This window comes from Protomyctophum bolini (assembly GCF_963924005.1).
Source record: "Protomyctophum bolini genome assembly, chromosome: 5".
NCBI lineage: Eukaryota > Metazoa > Chordata > Actinopteri > Myctophiformes > Myctophidae > Protomyctophum > Protomyctophum bolini.
The window spans coordinates 47876552-47893382 of NC_137866.1; the positions used below are offsets into that span (position 1 = coordinate 47876552).

At 43.4% G+C, this 16831-nt stretch overlaps 1 protein-coding gene across 1 annotated transcript in view; it reads left to right on the top strand.

The window, feature by feature from the left end:
• Positions 1-10853, top strand: part of LOC308315167 (uncharacterized protein) — a 62260-nt gene extending 51407 nt beyond the window's left edge. The window contains exons 22-24 of the mRNA XM_080763007.1: positions 1715-1843; positions 2820-2872; positions 6878-10853. Coding sequence (XP_080619133.1) covers positions 1715-1843; positions 2820-2872; positions 6878-7446 — 751 coding nt within the window. The 3' untranslated portion in view covers positions 7447-10853. The remainder of the gene's footprint in view (positions 1-1714; positions 1844-2819; positions 2873-6877) is intronic.
• Positions 10854-16831: the final 5978 nt, after the last annotated feature.

The window sequence follows — 16831 nt, forward strand, 5'->3', positions numbered from 1 at the left end:
GACTAGTGGAGCTGCTCTGTGCTTCACTGAAGAGCCCACACTGTAGACTGGAAGTTCTAAAGTAAGATACATTTACCATATTTTGATCACCTCTGTTTTATTATGTACTGTATTATGTGAATATAATATGGATGCTGTGGTGAGAATGTATTAATAAGCTTGTTATCATGTTAACCCAAGCCTATGTCCCTGAGTAGATGTTAAAGTACCCCAAACATGTTTAACCCGTTTTAGGCGGGAACCCATTTTGGTGTTAGCATTACGTTATGCTTTAGCTATTGAAAAATAGCAGATCTACAAGCTCATAGCGCGCCACTCGGTGGCGCGCTATGAGCTTGTAGATCTGCTATTTTTGAAAAATCGAAGAGCGACTGACATAGAAGACATTTTTAGAATCTGATCTCAGGTCAGAATGAAAACTGTCAGGATGTAGAAGACATTTTTAGAATCTGATCTCAGGTCAGAATGGGTTAAAAGTGTAATATCCCTTTAAGGCGAATATCGGCTACTTCATCATATAGCAGAGTTTCTCACAACGCGTAGAGGAGTTGTAGATCGGCTATTTTTGACTTGCGACCCGTTGTAGCTACGCCACAGTTATCGACCTTCTAAATTATATTATAATAATACTAATATTACGGAGGAAAGAGCCAAACATCGTGAAAATAGCCGACCTGCAAGCTCACTGTGAGGTGTTGTGAGCTTGTAGTTTGGTAATATTTTCACATTAAAGGTGTAGTGAAACACTTTTAGAGCATATCCGTGGTCATCATATTGGCATACCTAACAATGGATGCATGCCGAAATTCTCATTTGTGTGTGTTTATATAAAAAGTCCATAAAAATAAAAATGTAATTACTTCCTGAAAACTAAAACGTGCTGCGTGATGACTGATGACGTGTAGAGATACACATCAATGAAAGCCAATACAAATGAAGCTCACCCGTTTGAGTCCCATTCCTGCGCGTCCGTCCAAACACAGCTGCTACTGATTACAGAAATCTTCCGTTTTAATCTCATTCAAGATGACATCCAGACTCGTTTTAAACTTAATCATCACGCTAACATAATGTATATGGTCATGTGTACAGGTTAGAGATAACCCCCTAGCTTTGCTGCAGGTCTCTCTGTCACTTGTAAACAAACCACTGTGCATGTGCGTGCACGTGGTCGTGCATGAGACGGACCTACGTCCCCATAGACTGGAGGGATGCAACGCTCTGATTGGTTCAGAAACTAAGATCCTGCCATCTGAGTATTTTGGGGGGTCCCAGTTCAATATATAAGTATTTTGGGGGGTCCCAGTTCAATATATAAGTATTTTGGGGGTCCCAGTTCAATATATAAGTCTTTTGGGGGTCCCAGTTCAATATATAAGTCTTTTGGGGGGTCCCAGTTCAATATATAAGTATTTTGGGGGGGTCCCAGTTCAATATATAAGTCTTTTGGGGGGTCCCAGTTCAATATATAAGTCTTTTGGGGGTCCCAGTTCAATATATAAGTCTTTTGGGGGGTCCCAGTTCAAATATGATTATGTTGGGGGTTCAGGGTTTGTTTTAATGGAACTAAAACATCCAGGCACCCCAAGTGGGACAAGAGAGTCCTTTAAGCAGGTTTTAAATCCAGGAATAATGCATATTATAAATGTGTCATTCATTCATTCATTCATTCATTCATTCATTCATTCATTCATGTTTCCATCTGGTGTTTCAGACTGGCTCAGTGCTTCTTGTCAGAGAGATGCTGTGAAGCTCTGGCCTCAGCTGTAAGCTCTAATCCCTCCCTAAGAGAGTTGGACCTGAGCCTCAACGTGGTGAATGATTCAGTCCTGGAGAACTGCAAGTGAGTAGACTTGGGCTGTGTCCATGTTGGACAGTGCAGTGTTTCCCTTTACAGTGTATTCACTCTGACACAACGTCATGCATGCAGAGAGAACAATGCAGTGCCTCAAAGAAACTCTAAAAATGTGTACTCTAAACAACAAAAATAATCTAAATTAAGAACAAGACATATCCAAGATATGTGCATAGTAAAATTGCATCAAGAAGGTATAAAAGGAGAATGGAGTGCTATAGGGGTTAAGGTGGAGTCTGAGGAGGTGATGAGATCCAAACTGGGCAGCAGTGAGTATGTCTGGGTGAGCTTCAGGGCCAAGATAATGATAGGAGAAACACTGTAGTGTCAGCTAGTGGATACGTTGTGTTAGACAGTCAGACATTGATGCATTGTTGTTCTACTTCCTACAGAGTGAAACACTGTAGTGTCAGCTAGTGGAGACGTTGTGTTAGACAGTCAGACATTGATGCATTGTTGTTCTACTTCCTACAGAGTGAAACACTGTAGTGTCAGCTAGTGGAGACGTTGTGTTAGACAGTTAGACATTGATGCATTGTTGTTCTACTTCCTACAGAGTGAAACACTGTAGTGTCAGCTAGCGGAGACGTTGTGTTAGACAGTCAGACATTGATGCATTGTTGTTCTACTTCCTACAGAGTGAAACACTGTAGTGTCAACTAGTGGAGACGTTGTGTTAGATAGTCAGACATTGATGCATTGTTGTTCTACTTCCTACAGAGTGAAACACTGTAGTGTCAACTAGTGGAGACGTTGTGTTAGACAGTCAGACATTGATGCATTGTTGTTCTACTTCCTACAGAGTGAAACACTGCAGTGTCAGCTAGTGGAGACGTTGTGTTACAGTCAGACATTGATGCATTGTTGTTCTACTTCCTACAGAGTGAAACACTGTAGTGTCAGCTAGTGGAGATGTTGTGTTAGACAGTCAGACATTGATGCATTGTTGTTCTACTTCCTACAGAGTGAAACATGGAGGAGAAGATTGGCTTACTAACCCTCAACTCATTTCAAAACGTGAGTATCTGTCTGTCTGTGTCAACATCACACGTTAACATTTTATACACTGTTGTATACTTGGTTGATGTTGTCCTGAAAACTCTTGTGCTCTCTACTCTGTGCTCTTGGCCTGGTCCTTAACACCATCAAGATGAGGTCATGTGGTTTGACAGAAACAATGCGCCTCATTCACTAACCTGGTCATAAATAACATGTATTTCGTCTATATTTGGCATGAGTTAAATTCTGACGTGCGATGCATGAAAGGTGGTGCAGAGCCGTGATGTGTGCGGATCACAGGTGTGTCTCGTTTTTGTTAGAAAGTCACAAGTGATCTCCGTGTTGATCATTTGCATTGTTCCACGCTCCATTTGACACCATACGAGACAACTGGAAATATAAGTCACACTTGTGTGAACTGAGCGGTGCAACTATACATTTATTGGTATAGTTACTGCTCTGTACTGTATTGTAGTGGGCTGTGCTACTGTATATGCTGTACTTTGATTCTTTTTGGAAAATGACAGAGTTACCGTGTGGGGGTCCCCGGAACTTCCAGACCCCCAGGAACGTACCCAGGGGGGCCGGGACGGTTCTGGCAAGCCTTTGCGCGTCCGAAATGGTTGAGAAATGACAGAGTTACCGCGTTGCAGCTTTCCGTGCTCGGACAGAGAGACAGACACGTACACATAGAAGACAGACACGTTCACATAGAGACAGACACGTACACATAGAAGACAGACACGTACACATAGAGACAGACACGTACACATAGAGACAGACACGTACACCTAGAGACAGACACGTACACATAGAGACAGACACGTACACATAGAGACAGACACGTACACATAGAGACAGACACGTACACATAGAGACAGACACGTACACATAGAGACAGACACGTACACATAAAGACAGACACATAAACATAGAGACAGACACGTACACATAGAAGACAGACACGTACACATAGAGACAGACACGTACACAGAGAGACAGACACGTACACATAGAGACAGACACGTACACATAGAGACAGACACGTACACAGAGAGACAGACACGTACACAGAGAGACAGACACGTACACATAGAAGACAGACACGTACACATAGAGACAGACACGTACACATAAAGACAGACACATAAACATAGAGACAGACACGTACACATAGAAGACAGACACGTACACATAGAGACAGACACGTACACAGAGAGACAGACACGTACACATAGAGACAGACACGTACACCTAGAGACAGACACGTACACATAGAGACAGACACGTACACAGAGAGACAGACACGTACACAGAGAGACAGACACGTACACATAGAGACAGACACGTACACAGAGAGACAGACACGTACACATAGAGACAGACACGTACACCTAGAGACAGACACGTACACAGAGAGACAGACACGTACACATAGAGACAGACACGTACACATAGAGACAGACACGTACACAGAGAGACAGACACGTACACAGAGAGACAGACACGTACACATAGAGACAGACACGTACACAGAGAGACAGACACGTACACATAGAAGACAGACACGTACACATAGAGACAGACACGTACACATAAAGACAGACACATAAACATAGAGACAGACACGTACACATAGAAGACAGACACGTACACATAGAGACAGACACGTACACAGAGAGACAGACACGTACACATAGAGACAGACACGTACACCTAGAGACAGACACGTACACATAGAGACAGACACGTACACAGAGAGACAGACACGTACACAGAGAGACAGACACGTACACATAGAGACAGACACGTACACAGAGAGACAGACACGTACACATAGAGACAGACACGTACACCTAGAGACAGACACGTACACAGAGAGACAGACACGTACACATAGAGACAGACACGTACACATAGAGACAGACACGTACACAGAGAGACAGACACGTACACAGAGAGACAGACACGTACACATAGAGACAGACACGTACACATAGAGACAGACACGTACACATAGAGACAGACACATAAACATAGAGACAGACACGTACACATAGAAGACAGACACGTACACATAGAGACAGACACGTACACAGAGAGACAGACACGTACACATAGAGACAGACACGTACACATAGAGACAGACACGTACACAGAGAGACAGACACGTACACAGAGAGACAGACACGTACACATAGAAGACAGACACGTACACATAGAGACAGACACGTACACATAAAGACAGACACATAAACATAGAGACAGACACGTACACATAGAAGACAGACACGTACACATAGAGACAGACACGTACACAGAGAGACAGACACGTACACATAGAGACAGACACGTACACCTAGAGACAGACACGTACACATAGAGACAGACACGTACACAGAGAGACAGACACGTACACAGAGAGACAGACACGTACACAGAGAGACAGACACGTACACATAGAGACAGACACGTACACAGAGAGACAGACACGTACACATAGAGACAGACACGTACACCTAGAGACAGACACGTACACAGAGAGACAGACACGTACACATAGAGACAGACACGTACACATAGAGACAGACACGTACACAGAGAGACAGACACGTACACAGAGAGACAGACACGTACACATAGAGACAGACACGTACACATAGAGACAGACACGTACACATAGAGACAGACACATAAACATAGAGACAGACACGTACACATAGAGACAGACACGTACACCTAGAGACAGACACGTACACAGAGAGACAGACACGTACACCTAGAGACAGACACGTACACAGAGAGACAGACACGTACACAGAGAGACAGACACATAAACATAGAGACAGACACGTACAGAGTCTCTGTCTGTCTCTGTCTAGGCTAGTCTCTCTCTGCCCACTGTCAGTGTGTCACTTCCTTTTTCTTCAGGCTCTCCTCTTCACCAACCACTTTCACCCATTGTTTTAACCCCCTCTAGCCTGACCTATCACTGCATACCTGAACTAGGCAACTCCTCCCACCATGAATCCCCTGGGGGTTCCTAGATGGTTGGTTGGGGTCCCCAGATGGTTGTGGGGGGTCCCCAGATGGTTGTGGGGGGTCCCCAGATGGTTGTGTGGGGGGTCCCCAGATGGTTGTGGAGGTCCCCAGATTATTTTTTTGGGGGTCCCCAGATGGTTGTGGGGGTCCCCAGATGGTTGTGGGGGTCCCCAGATGGTTGTGGGGGTCCCCCAGATGGTTATGAGGGTCCCCCAGATTATTTTTTGGGGGTCCCCAGATGATTGTGGGGGTCCCCCAGATGATTGTGGGGGTCCCCCAGATGATTGTGGGGGTCCCCAGATGGTCGAAGTGTCCTTGAGCAAGAACAATTAGGGGTTCTGTACCCATAATTGTTCCCGATGTGCTGGTTGGTGCCTTGCATGGTTTCTGCTGCCATCGGTGTATGAATGCGTGTGTGAATGGGTGAATGTAATGCACAATCTCTGTAAAGCGCCTTGGATAAAGGCACTATATAAATGCACCATTTACCATTTGTGTGTGACCATGCGTGCGTGGGTGTGTGTGTGTGTGTGTGTGACTGTGTGTGTGTGACTGTGAGTGTGTGTGACCACGCATGTGTGTGTGTGACCGCGCATGTGTGTGACTGCGCATGCGTGTGTGTGTGTGTGACTGCGCGCATGCGTGTGTGTGACTGTGCGTGTGTGTGTGTGTGACCGCGCATGTGTGTGTGTGTGTGTGTGTGTGTGTGTGTGTGTGTGACTGTGCGCATGTGTGTGTGTGACCGTGCATGTGTGTGTGTGTGTGTGTGTGTGTGTGCGACCATGCATGTTTGTGTGTGTGTGTGTGTGTGTGTGTGTGTGTGTGTGTGTGTGTGTGTGTGTGTGTGTGTGTGTGTGTGTGTGTGTGTGTGTGTGTGTGTGTGTGTGTGCGCAAGGGCCCGACCGTGCATGTGCATTTGTGCGTGTGTGTCAGTCAGTGAATGATGTATTTAATGTCTCCTGTGTTGTTTTTTCTCATCAGATTTCCAGCGTCTCACACTGGACACAAACACAGCACACAGAGACCTCTCTCTGTCTGAGGGCAACAGGAAGGTCACACAGAGGCCAGGGGTTCAGGATCCTCCTGATCACCCCGACAGGTTTGATGTCTGGGATCAGGTCCTGAGTACACAGAGTGTGACTGGACGCTGTTCCTGGGAGGTAGAGTGCAGTGGATGCGTTCATATAGGAGTCGCTGACGGAACAATCAGCAGGAAAGGAGAAGGTCATGACTGTAGGCTTGGATGGAATGACAAGTCCTGGAGTCTGTACTGTGATGGTGATGATGGTTACAGGTACTCTGTCAGACACAACAGACAGCGGACTGTCCTCCCTGTCTCTGCCTCTAGAGGCTCCAACAGAGTATCAGTGTATGTGGACCGTCCCGCTGGGACTCTGTCCTTCTACACAGTGTGCTCTGACTCACTGAGACACCTGTACACCTTCCAGACCACGCCCACTCAACGTCTCTATGCTGGGTTCATGTTATGGTCCTCCTCCTCCTCCCCCTCCTCCTCCTCCTCCTCAGTGCGTCTGTGTGAGCAGAGATAGAGGCTCTATGTGAGGGTGACGTCATCAGGTCGCCATGGTTACTCAACATGTTTGAGTGAGTGCAGGTTGTCATGGTTACCACCGTCACCACGGGGTACTTTGACACTATAGCCGAGTCTGACATCATGGACTCCATATTTGGGCATGAGTAACTCATGACATCACGGTGACATCATCGTGGTGATGTATATAAGCATCACAGTGACATCACACATTACAGCTCCTGGACGTTGTCATGTCAACACCCCCCCATGTATTTGACCTTTGACCCAATGCATTGTGAGCTTGTAGATCTGATATTTTCAAATACTGTAGTAAAGTAAGATATGGCTAATATTTGATCATTTAGCTTCTAGGACCCCCTGGAACCCCCTCAAGGACCCCCGGGGGACCCTGGACCACACTTTGAGAACCAGTTAGTGTTTATTTTGTCGACTAAAACTATGACGGAAAATGTTCGCCGACCACCTTTTTTCACTAAGGAAGACTAACATGATGACTAAAACTATAAGACAATACATCAAATGAAAACTAGACTAAAATCTTAGGGTGGAGAAGAGATCCAGTAGAACTAAAAGACAAGTAATTTCATGCTTGGTTACATGCTGAAAATAGCAGATCTACAAGCTCACAACGCGTCGCACTGCAAGCTTGTAGATCGGCTATTTTCAGCATGCACCGAGTGTAAAATCACCCATTACGACGCCACCAAGGCCCACCGAAATACATTTTAGTCGACTAAATTACCTGTATATATTTAGTCGACTAACATCTTATATTTAGTCGACTAAAACTAGACTAACACTAAAACATTTCAGATGACTAAAATATGACTAAAACCAAATGAAGCTTCATTCAAAAGACTGACTAAAATAAAATCTAAAAATTCAACAAAAGAAACGGTCTCAAAATCAGTTCAAAAATGTTAACCCTATATGTACACACTGGCTATTTGAAAACAGCATATCTCACAATGTTTCGCGATGCATATTTAAAATAAGAAAGTATTTTTGTAAATATATATAGGCTATTTGAAAATTGTAACACAAATCTTGTGTTGGGGTCCCTGGTACAAATATGTTCAAATGGGGGTCCCTGGTACAAATATGTTCAAATGGGGGTCCCTGGTACAAATATGTTCACATGGGGGTCCCTGGTACAAATATGTTCACATGGGGGTCCCTGGTACAAATATGTTCACTATGGGGGTCCCTGGTACAAATATGTTCACATGGGGGTCCGTGGTCAGATCCATATTAATGTCAAACTCTATGGTATAAATGAGTCAGCACCACAGGGAGCTTTAGATCTTACATTAGACTGGATGTCTGCATGTGTTGGTAGACGGGAGAGTCTTTGACCTTTGACCTGGTAGATGGGGAGAGTCTTTGACCTTTGACCTGGTAGATGGTGAGAGTCTTTGACCTTTGACCTGGTAGATGGGGGATAGTCTGACCTGGTAGACAGGGAGAGTTTTTGACCTTTTGAAGCATCCTTTGAGTAACTGCTGGTGCTCAGTGTGGAGGCTGCAGCAGAGCTCAGTGTGGAGGCTGCAGCAGAGCTCAGTGTGGAGGCTGCAGCAGAGCTCAGTGTGGAGGCTGCAGCAGAGCTCAGTGTGGAGGCTGCAGCAGAGCTCAGTGTGGAGCCTGCAGCAGAGCTCAGTGTGGAGGCTGCAGCAGAGATCAGTGTGGAGGCTGCAGCAGAGCTCAGTGTGGAGGCTGCAGCAGAGCAGGTTGTTTCTGGACTTCACGTTCGCTGCCGTTCCCTTTTAGGTGTTCCTTGAAGGACAGGATTCTGTCGAGGGTCACACCGAGGTCGGTTGGATTAGAGGCAGCTTTATCTTGAGTCCACTCAGATGGATGTTCAGTTCTCTGGCAGCTTTATCTTGAGTCCACTCAGATGGATGTTCAGTTCTCTGGCAGCTTTAGCATTGTGGAGATGGAATACACTGGAAGCTGGGCTTTTTGCAGAACTGGTCCAGGTTGTAAAGGTCTTCAGTGAGCACCTGTTCCAGTGGGTCAAGTTCTGGTGGTTTGGAATGCCAAACATATGTCGTCTGCACAGATTAATTTGCAGGATTTGGTGTACGGTAGGTCGTTTTGTGTAGAGGTTGAATAGGGTTGGACACTGCGGGACCCTGTGTGCCTGTGTTCTGTCCGAGGTGAACTCTGAACCTCCGGTTGGCCAGCGGATTTGTGAGTTTCACTGTGAGGTCTTTGTGAGTTTCACTGTGAGCTGTTTGTGCCAGACGGTATCAAAGGCAGCTGTGAGGTGGAGGAACACAGTCCCTGTCTTCAGTCATCTACCATGCCGACATCTACACCCCCCACTGCTCCACTTCCATCTAGACCAACCCTCCACCAGCTGACTTCACCGTCCAATCAGCTTGGACAAAGGAATGGGAGTCCAAGAAGGTCCCAAACAAACACTGGAAGCTGGGCTTCTTGCTCGTTTTCCTCTAACTGATTTATGAACGGCAGTAATGCCCGATCTTTGTATAATATTTGTATATTTGTATATTTGATATTTCTATATTTTGGGCAAATGTATTGACATTGTTAATAGATACTGATATCTTGTATCTATCCAGTCTGTAATCACACCTTGGGTGTGACTGTGAGGTGATGATTAGTGATGGTGTGCAGCTGCACAACGTCACCACTCCTTCAAAAGAGACTTGACTCCCACAACTCCTCACACTGAAGAAAGGCTGTTAGCCCAAACGTTTGTCCCGATGAAATAGAGAAATAAACCAGCTTGAATTTGTTTCTTGGTGTGTGCGACCTCTACTTTTTATGATGTCGATTTAAGCCGGTAACGCACCATAAGTCAAAGTCTGGTGTTCACAAGAAAGTTTTCTAAAACAAATGCTTGCAATGATTCCAATGTGTTTGTAAATGTGTCTAGTAACAAACTAACGTGTAAAACAAATTCTTGCAATGATTTCAGAATCATGAGAAATGGTTGACTAGACTTAACGTCTGCTCTCCTACTGCTGTGAACATGTTGTTGACTAGACTTCATGTCAATCACTCTGGATTCAATGTGTTGTTAATGAACTCAAATCAATCAGTGTATTCATTGATTCATTATTAGATCATAATTTCCTCACTCGTTCCATTATTGTGTTTCATTGAATATTCATTTGATATCATTCTCATTCTTCACATGTTATTGTATGATAATGTGTAGAAGTCATAATTGTTTAATAAATTGATTGTTGATAGGGATGCACGATTAATCGGTAGCATGAATCAGAATCGGCCACATCGGCCATAAAAATGCCATATTGGTATCGGAACCAATCAAAATAATACAGATTATTTAATCAGGTTTAAATGAAAAATGTAAAAAACCATCAATGAGTTCAATATAAATCAAAAGTGTCTAGTACCACTAGTCTAGAACAAAAGCCACATCAAATATGATGTAAAATCTTAAGTAAAAATAAACTTTAAATTTTTCTACATTTAATTTGTGTACTCATCTCATTCAGTTGTGAAAACAGACACTTGGAAAAGAGTATAGGCTATTTATTGATTGCTTTGATACTTTATTAACAGGCTTTGGGCCAAGCACCTATAGGGCCTAGGCTTGTTTCCATTGTGGTCCTCTGTATGATATCGGAATCGGTCACATTCGGTCTCGGCAGATATGACCCTGCAAATAATCGGATATCGGGCATGATTTCATAATCGTGCACCGCTATTTGTTGACAGTCTGTCGTTGTTCCTGTGTATTAATATTCATAGTGTGAAAACATGTCCACAATATAAGAACTACGTTGGATCCAATCGGAACACACGTTATTATTTCAATGTATAAACAAACAATGTCATTTACAGCTAAACATTTCTCTCAAGAATGTTTCTGAATACATTTGAAGCGAGAAACAGACACTGAACGCACTGACCGGATATTGATTATATTTCTCCAACACTTCCCGTTGATTTCTGAGGCGCGTTGCACTGGACTCACCTGGCATAAACTAATGGAATTATTTCATTCCTGTAAGCAATGAAATCCTTTGTTTCATTTGTACTTTTGGGTCAATTTGGTCATTTATTGTATACGTAAATAGCCATATATTGGGTCGCCAAATGAATAAGGAATAAGGAACCGTCCCTTGTTTGGAAACAACAATAATACACACTTTGTTATTTGTAAACTAAAAGACATGTCCGTTATTGAACTGATAGGAGACACACTTTGTTCCTTATTTCTTAAAGTAAAAGACATGTCCGTTATTGAACTGATAGGAGACACACTTTGTTCCATATTTGTAAACTAAAAGACATGTCCATTATTGAACTGATAGGAGACACACTTTGTTCCTTATTCATAAACTAAAAGACATGTCCGTTATTGAACTGATAGGAGACACACTTTGTTCCTTATTCGTAAACTAAAAGACATGTCCGTTATTGAACCAATTGATGGAATCAATCAATGACACATCCTTCAAAATCAGTTCATATATAAACATAGAATACAGGTTGTTAAAATACATTCATATACATATATAAACATATAGTAGAATACAGGTTGTTAAAATTCATTCATATACATATAAATATATAGTAGATAGAATACAGGTTGTTAAAATACATTCATCTACAAATAAACATATAGTAGAATACAGGTTGTTAAAATACATTCATATACATATATATTAGATAGAATACAGGTTGTTAAAATTAATTCATATACACACTATATATATAACAGCTTGTTATTTAGACTTACTAAACTGGACCTGAGTTGTGATCTGTACTAGTTGTCTCTGAACTTGGACCGTTTCTTTTCTGTCTACACCAAATGTAGCCAAACATAGTCATCCTACAGCTTGTAGATCTGCTATTTTTGGCTGAAGGTTCCCCACAGAATAGAGGGTATGCGTATGACATCATCATCATACCCAGAAGTTATGCGGGAACGCCTACTGAGTGGCTTGTAGATCTGCTATTTCCATCTCCTTCTTTCTTATCAAACGTTCACTTGTGTTCATTTTAGCCTAAGCTTCTTAAACTTCTTACATTATGTTTTTGGAATGTGGAACTTGGAATACATGTAGGCTAATTATTTTCTTGTCTTAAAAAAAACCCTTAATATAATATAATATATATAATATAACTGTAACTCTGATACACAATACACATGGAACCAAATGGACCCTTACACAAAACTGTAACTGAACTATGACCTTCAGGAATTAAACCATTACAAATAATCAATAGAAATCTATTGGTCCTTAAAGTCCTCAAAGTTATTTCAACAGCTTCACTGAGCTTCATCTGAATCTATGTGGAACTGTTTTGAGCGGATGACATTTTTAACTCTGTGTTTAGAACATTTAAATACACACAATTCATGAATTGCCAATCACACCGATAACAGTAATCACTGCCATCTAATTATTCACCATCAAAACACAGACTGTGCACACAGAATACAAGCAGAGGTGTAAAAAAATATTTGGCACGAGGTCAGAGGTAAAAAAGAACTTCACATGTCCAGACTAAAGTGGACGCTGGACAAAAGTCCCTGCTATATGTATCGACTAGTACTGTGTGACATACGCACATGTCCGGGGAGACCTCCTCTACAACACCACACCCTCCGCTACCCAGCGACGGCTCCAGAACATTGTGACTGGGGGTGCTATGGAGGGGCTGGCTATTTAGAGGTGGGGGCTAATGAATCTTGGTTTACATAGAAGTCAGCCAATTTGGCTTGTTTAGAGGGGGGGCGTAGGGCTAAGCCTCCACCAGAGGGGCTCTCTACTAAAAAAAATGCCCACGCTGTTTCCGTCCATCAAGACGAAGTAACTACAGTAGGCCTAGATAAGAAAGTGTATAAATGGAACCAAATGGGTCCATTTCTAGCATGCGCATATACCCTCTAATGGAAGGACATTCTAAATTGCTAATCCAATGTGTGTTTTGGTTACTTATTTCATTTAGTTTTTACTTGTTTAATGTTTATTTGAAAGTGAAATATCCCTTTTTTCCCTTTGTGACTCATGGTTTCGTTTCACACAGCAGCCCTCACCCGCTGTGTGATAGCTGTGACCTGGCTGTGATAATACATGCAGAGACATCTATACATCCTTTTGACAGCTAATAGACCTGTACCTGTACTGCAGATGGTGTGGTTGAAGCAGAGCCATCTAATAGAAGAGTTACACACACACACACACACACACACACACACACACACACACACACACACACACAGTGTCATCTATCTGTTGTACATGTATTACACCACTAGATGGTGCAAGTATACTTCTGTATGATTAGATTTTGACCCACTCAGGCATCCAGTAAAACAACACATGAAACTCATCCATTGTTTTATATCACTATACCTTACGGTTTTTAACCTAATTGTTTTCACAAGAAGCCCCTCTAGGGAATTATTATTATTTTTTTTTTATTATGTATCAAATAAAACATTAAAGGTAGGGTAAGTGCTATTTCTTTTTTGTGCAAGTTTAGGCTTCACTCACACCTTTCGATCTAGCATACAACATTGATGCATGCTAGATGCATGAAAGGGTTTGTTACTTTGTTTACATCTTGCCCCAGTGCATTTCCAATGGAAGTCACATGGTTTGACACAACATTTTTGTTGTACGGCTTTCGACCGTTAGAGCCAGGCCTCACACCTTCACAACATATTGATGTATAGCTGATGCATGAGACTTATTGACTGATGCAAGCTCCCAATGCATTTCCAATGGAAGTCACATGGTTTGACACAACATTTTTGTTGTATAAATGGTAAATGGTGCATTTATATAGCGCCTTTATCCAAGGCGCTTTACATAGATTGTGCATTACATTCACCCATTCACACACACATTCATACACTGATTGCGGCGGAAGCCATGCAAGGTACCAACCAGCACATCGGGAGCAATTTGGGGTTCAGTGTCTTGCCCAAGGACACTTCGACATGTAGACAGGAGGAGCCGGGATTCAAACCGCCGACCCATGGATCATTGGACGACCTGCTCTATACCTCCTGAGCCACAGTCGCCCTGTGTATGAGGGGGAGGTGGGCAGTCGAAACACAGCCGAAAGCCGTACAACAGGAATGTTGTGTCAAACCATGTGACTTCCATTGGAAATGCATTTGGAAGCTTGCGTCAGGCCTTAGAGTGTTCAGTAACAGCTAGTCTCCATGTCTCTTCAGCTCTTTAACATGACAGTCTGTCTCTTCTTCTCCAGGACCGTTCAGAAATGGCTCCAACAATCTGGAGGGATGAAAAATAATAACAAAATAAGTTGTTTACTTGGGAAAAAGAACCCCCCCCACCACCCCCCCCACCACCACCCCTACCTTGGGGCCCTAATTGTTCGACCTCCCGTTAGTTCGACCGGATTAAGGTTGGTGAGGGATGCGTTGCTCCCGTGCTTACGGTTATGTTTAGGTTAGAGTTAGAGATAGGGTTAGTAATGGTCGATCTAACGGGAGGTCGAACCAATGACATGTACCGGGGCAGTAGGCTACTTGGAGGAAATTACACTTCAAAACATGACACACACACACACACACACACACACACACACACATGCCCACACACACACCAGAGGTAGTCGGCTAGTGTTTATAGGTTTCAGTTTTCAGGTATATATAGCATATAAATAGCCTAGCTTTTGTTTTAACTTTAGGAGCTGACTAGTTTTAGTTACCATTGAGCTAATAGAGCCTGTTCGCTCATTTTCACGATATTTATCTGTGAAAATGAGTCACTATAAATGCAATCTCTCAAGGACAGATTCCCAGCTGCGCAACTGAATCTGTCATTCAGACCATTGGGGATTAGTGGAATGAAAACAAACTGTAAGCGCCCCACCGGAAGAGGAAGGCTGAGGGCGGACCAAGTGGGTCAACATCCTGTTATCCATGTTCTATTGGGCGGCTCCACCAGAGGCAACAAACAGCAGAGGGCGCTGTTTTCTTCCTTTGAGCTATAGGGGTCCTTGGCCTGAAAAGGCTGAAGACACCTGATGCAAACAGATGAAACTAGAAAAAGTGCCCCTCGGGGCAGTTCTGGTTGTGGCCTCCTGGTGGCGCTATAATAGGCCAATGTGAAAATTGCCTTGGATGGCAATTGGATGATTTGAGGCATTTGGTTCCAAAAAAGTATTTTGCAAATCCACCTGTTGGTGGCGCTATAACAGGCCAATGTGGAAAGGGTGGGATATATTCCTCAGCCTAGTAGAAAAGTCTGTGAAAGATTTCACGTAAATTGCACACTGTGTTCATGATTTGAGGCTTTTTGTTCAAAACGGGCAAATCCTGCAAACTTTGAAAGCCAATGTTAGCCAATTAGGATGAATATAAAATATCGGACAGATCAGTCTTGAACACATGACCAATAGACGATGTAACGATTTGCAGGATTTTTGGACAGAATCCCGGAGGAGTAATATAAAAAAAAATCTTTCTCCAAAAGTCGGCCTCCTGGTGGCGCTATAACAGGCCGTTCTGGAAAATGTGGTGCAGAGGTTCATCGTTGGCATCCGCAGAGTGTGTGCGCAAAATTTGGCATCGACCGGGTTAACGGTGCCGGGGATTAGCTGTATACAGAAGGACACAGTGACACACACACACACACACACACACACACACACACGGAACGGAGTGCAAAACATACGTTCTCCCCAGGCCTTCGGCCTGGTGGAGACAAAGATAAATGTGTTACCGCCAGGGCGGCGACGGATGAGATGGCCTTGGTGAGCGGTAGAGCTACGCAACCCACGACCCACCACATGACAGGAACCCCCTCGTCTTCATCGCCCTTCATCAGTGGCTCGTCTTGTCTGGAGGCTGCGGGGTGCACTGTGGTGACGTTGGCCATGACGCCTGTCACCTCCGTGACCACTGTTGTCACGGGGGCCGGGGTCACACACACTGCAACGCATTCACACAAGGCAGAAAAAACTACTAAGTGCACATTTGAAGGAATTTCCAAATTAAATGGTGTAAAGTAACTGAGTGTATTTCCTTAAGTACTTGGAGGTATTTGTACTTGAGTATTTCCAATATCAAATACTTTTACTAGTACTTCACTACATCTCAGAGGCAAATATTGTAGGCGTACTTTTACTCAACTACATTTATTTGAAAATGTTACTATTTTGTATAGATTTTGGATTCACACATTAACCCTTCAGCTATATACTGTAGGCTATTTAGACCATTTGAAAATAGCCGATCTACAAGCTCACAATGCGTCACGATGTGGCGCATTGTGAGCTTGTAGATTGGCTATCAGATGATCAGCTGAGCCGAGTTCCAAGAAACATTGTTTTTTGTTGCTGTTCTTTTGATAGATATTTTGTCAGCATATGTTTGTTCACTGACCTGCAGG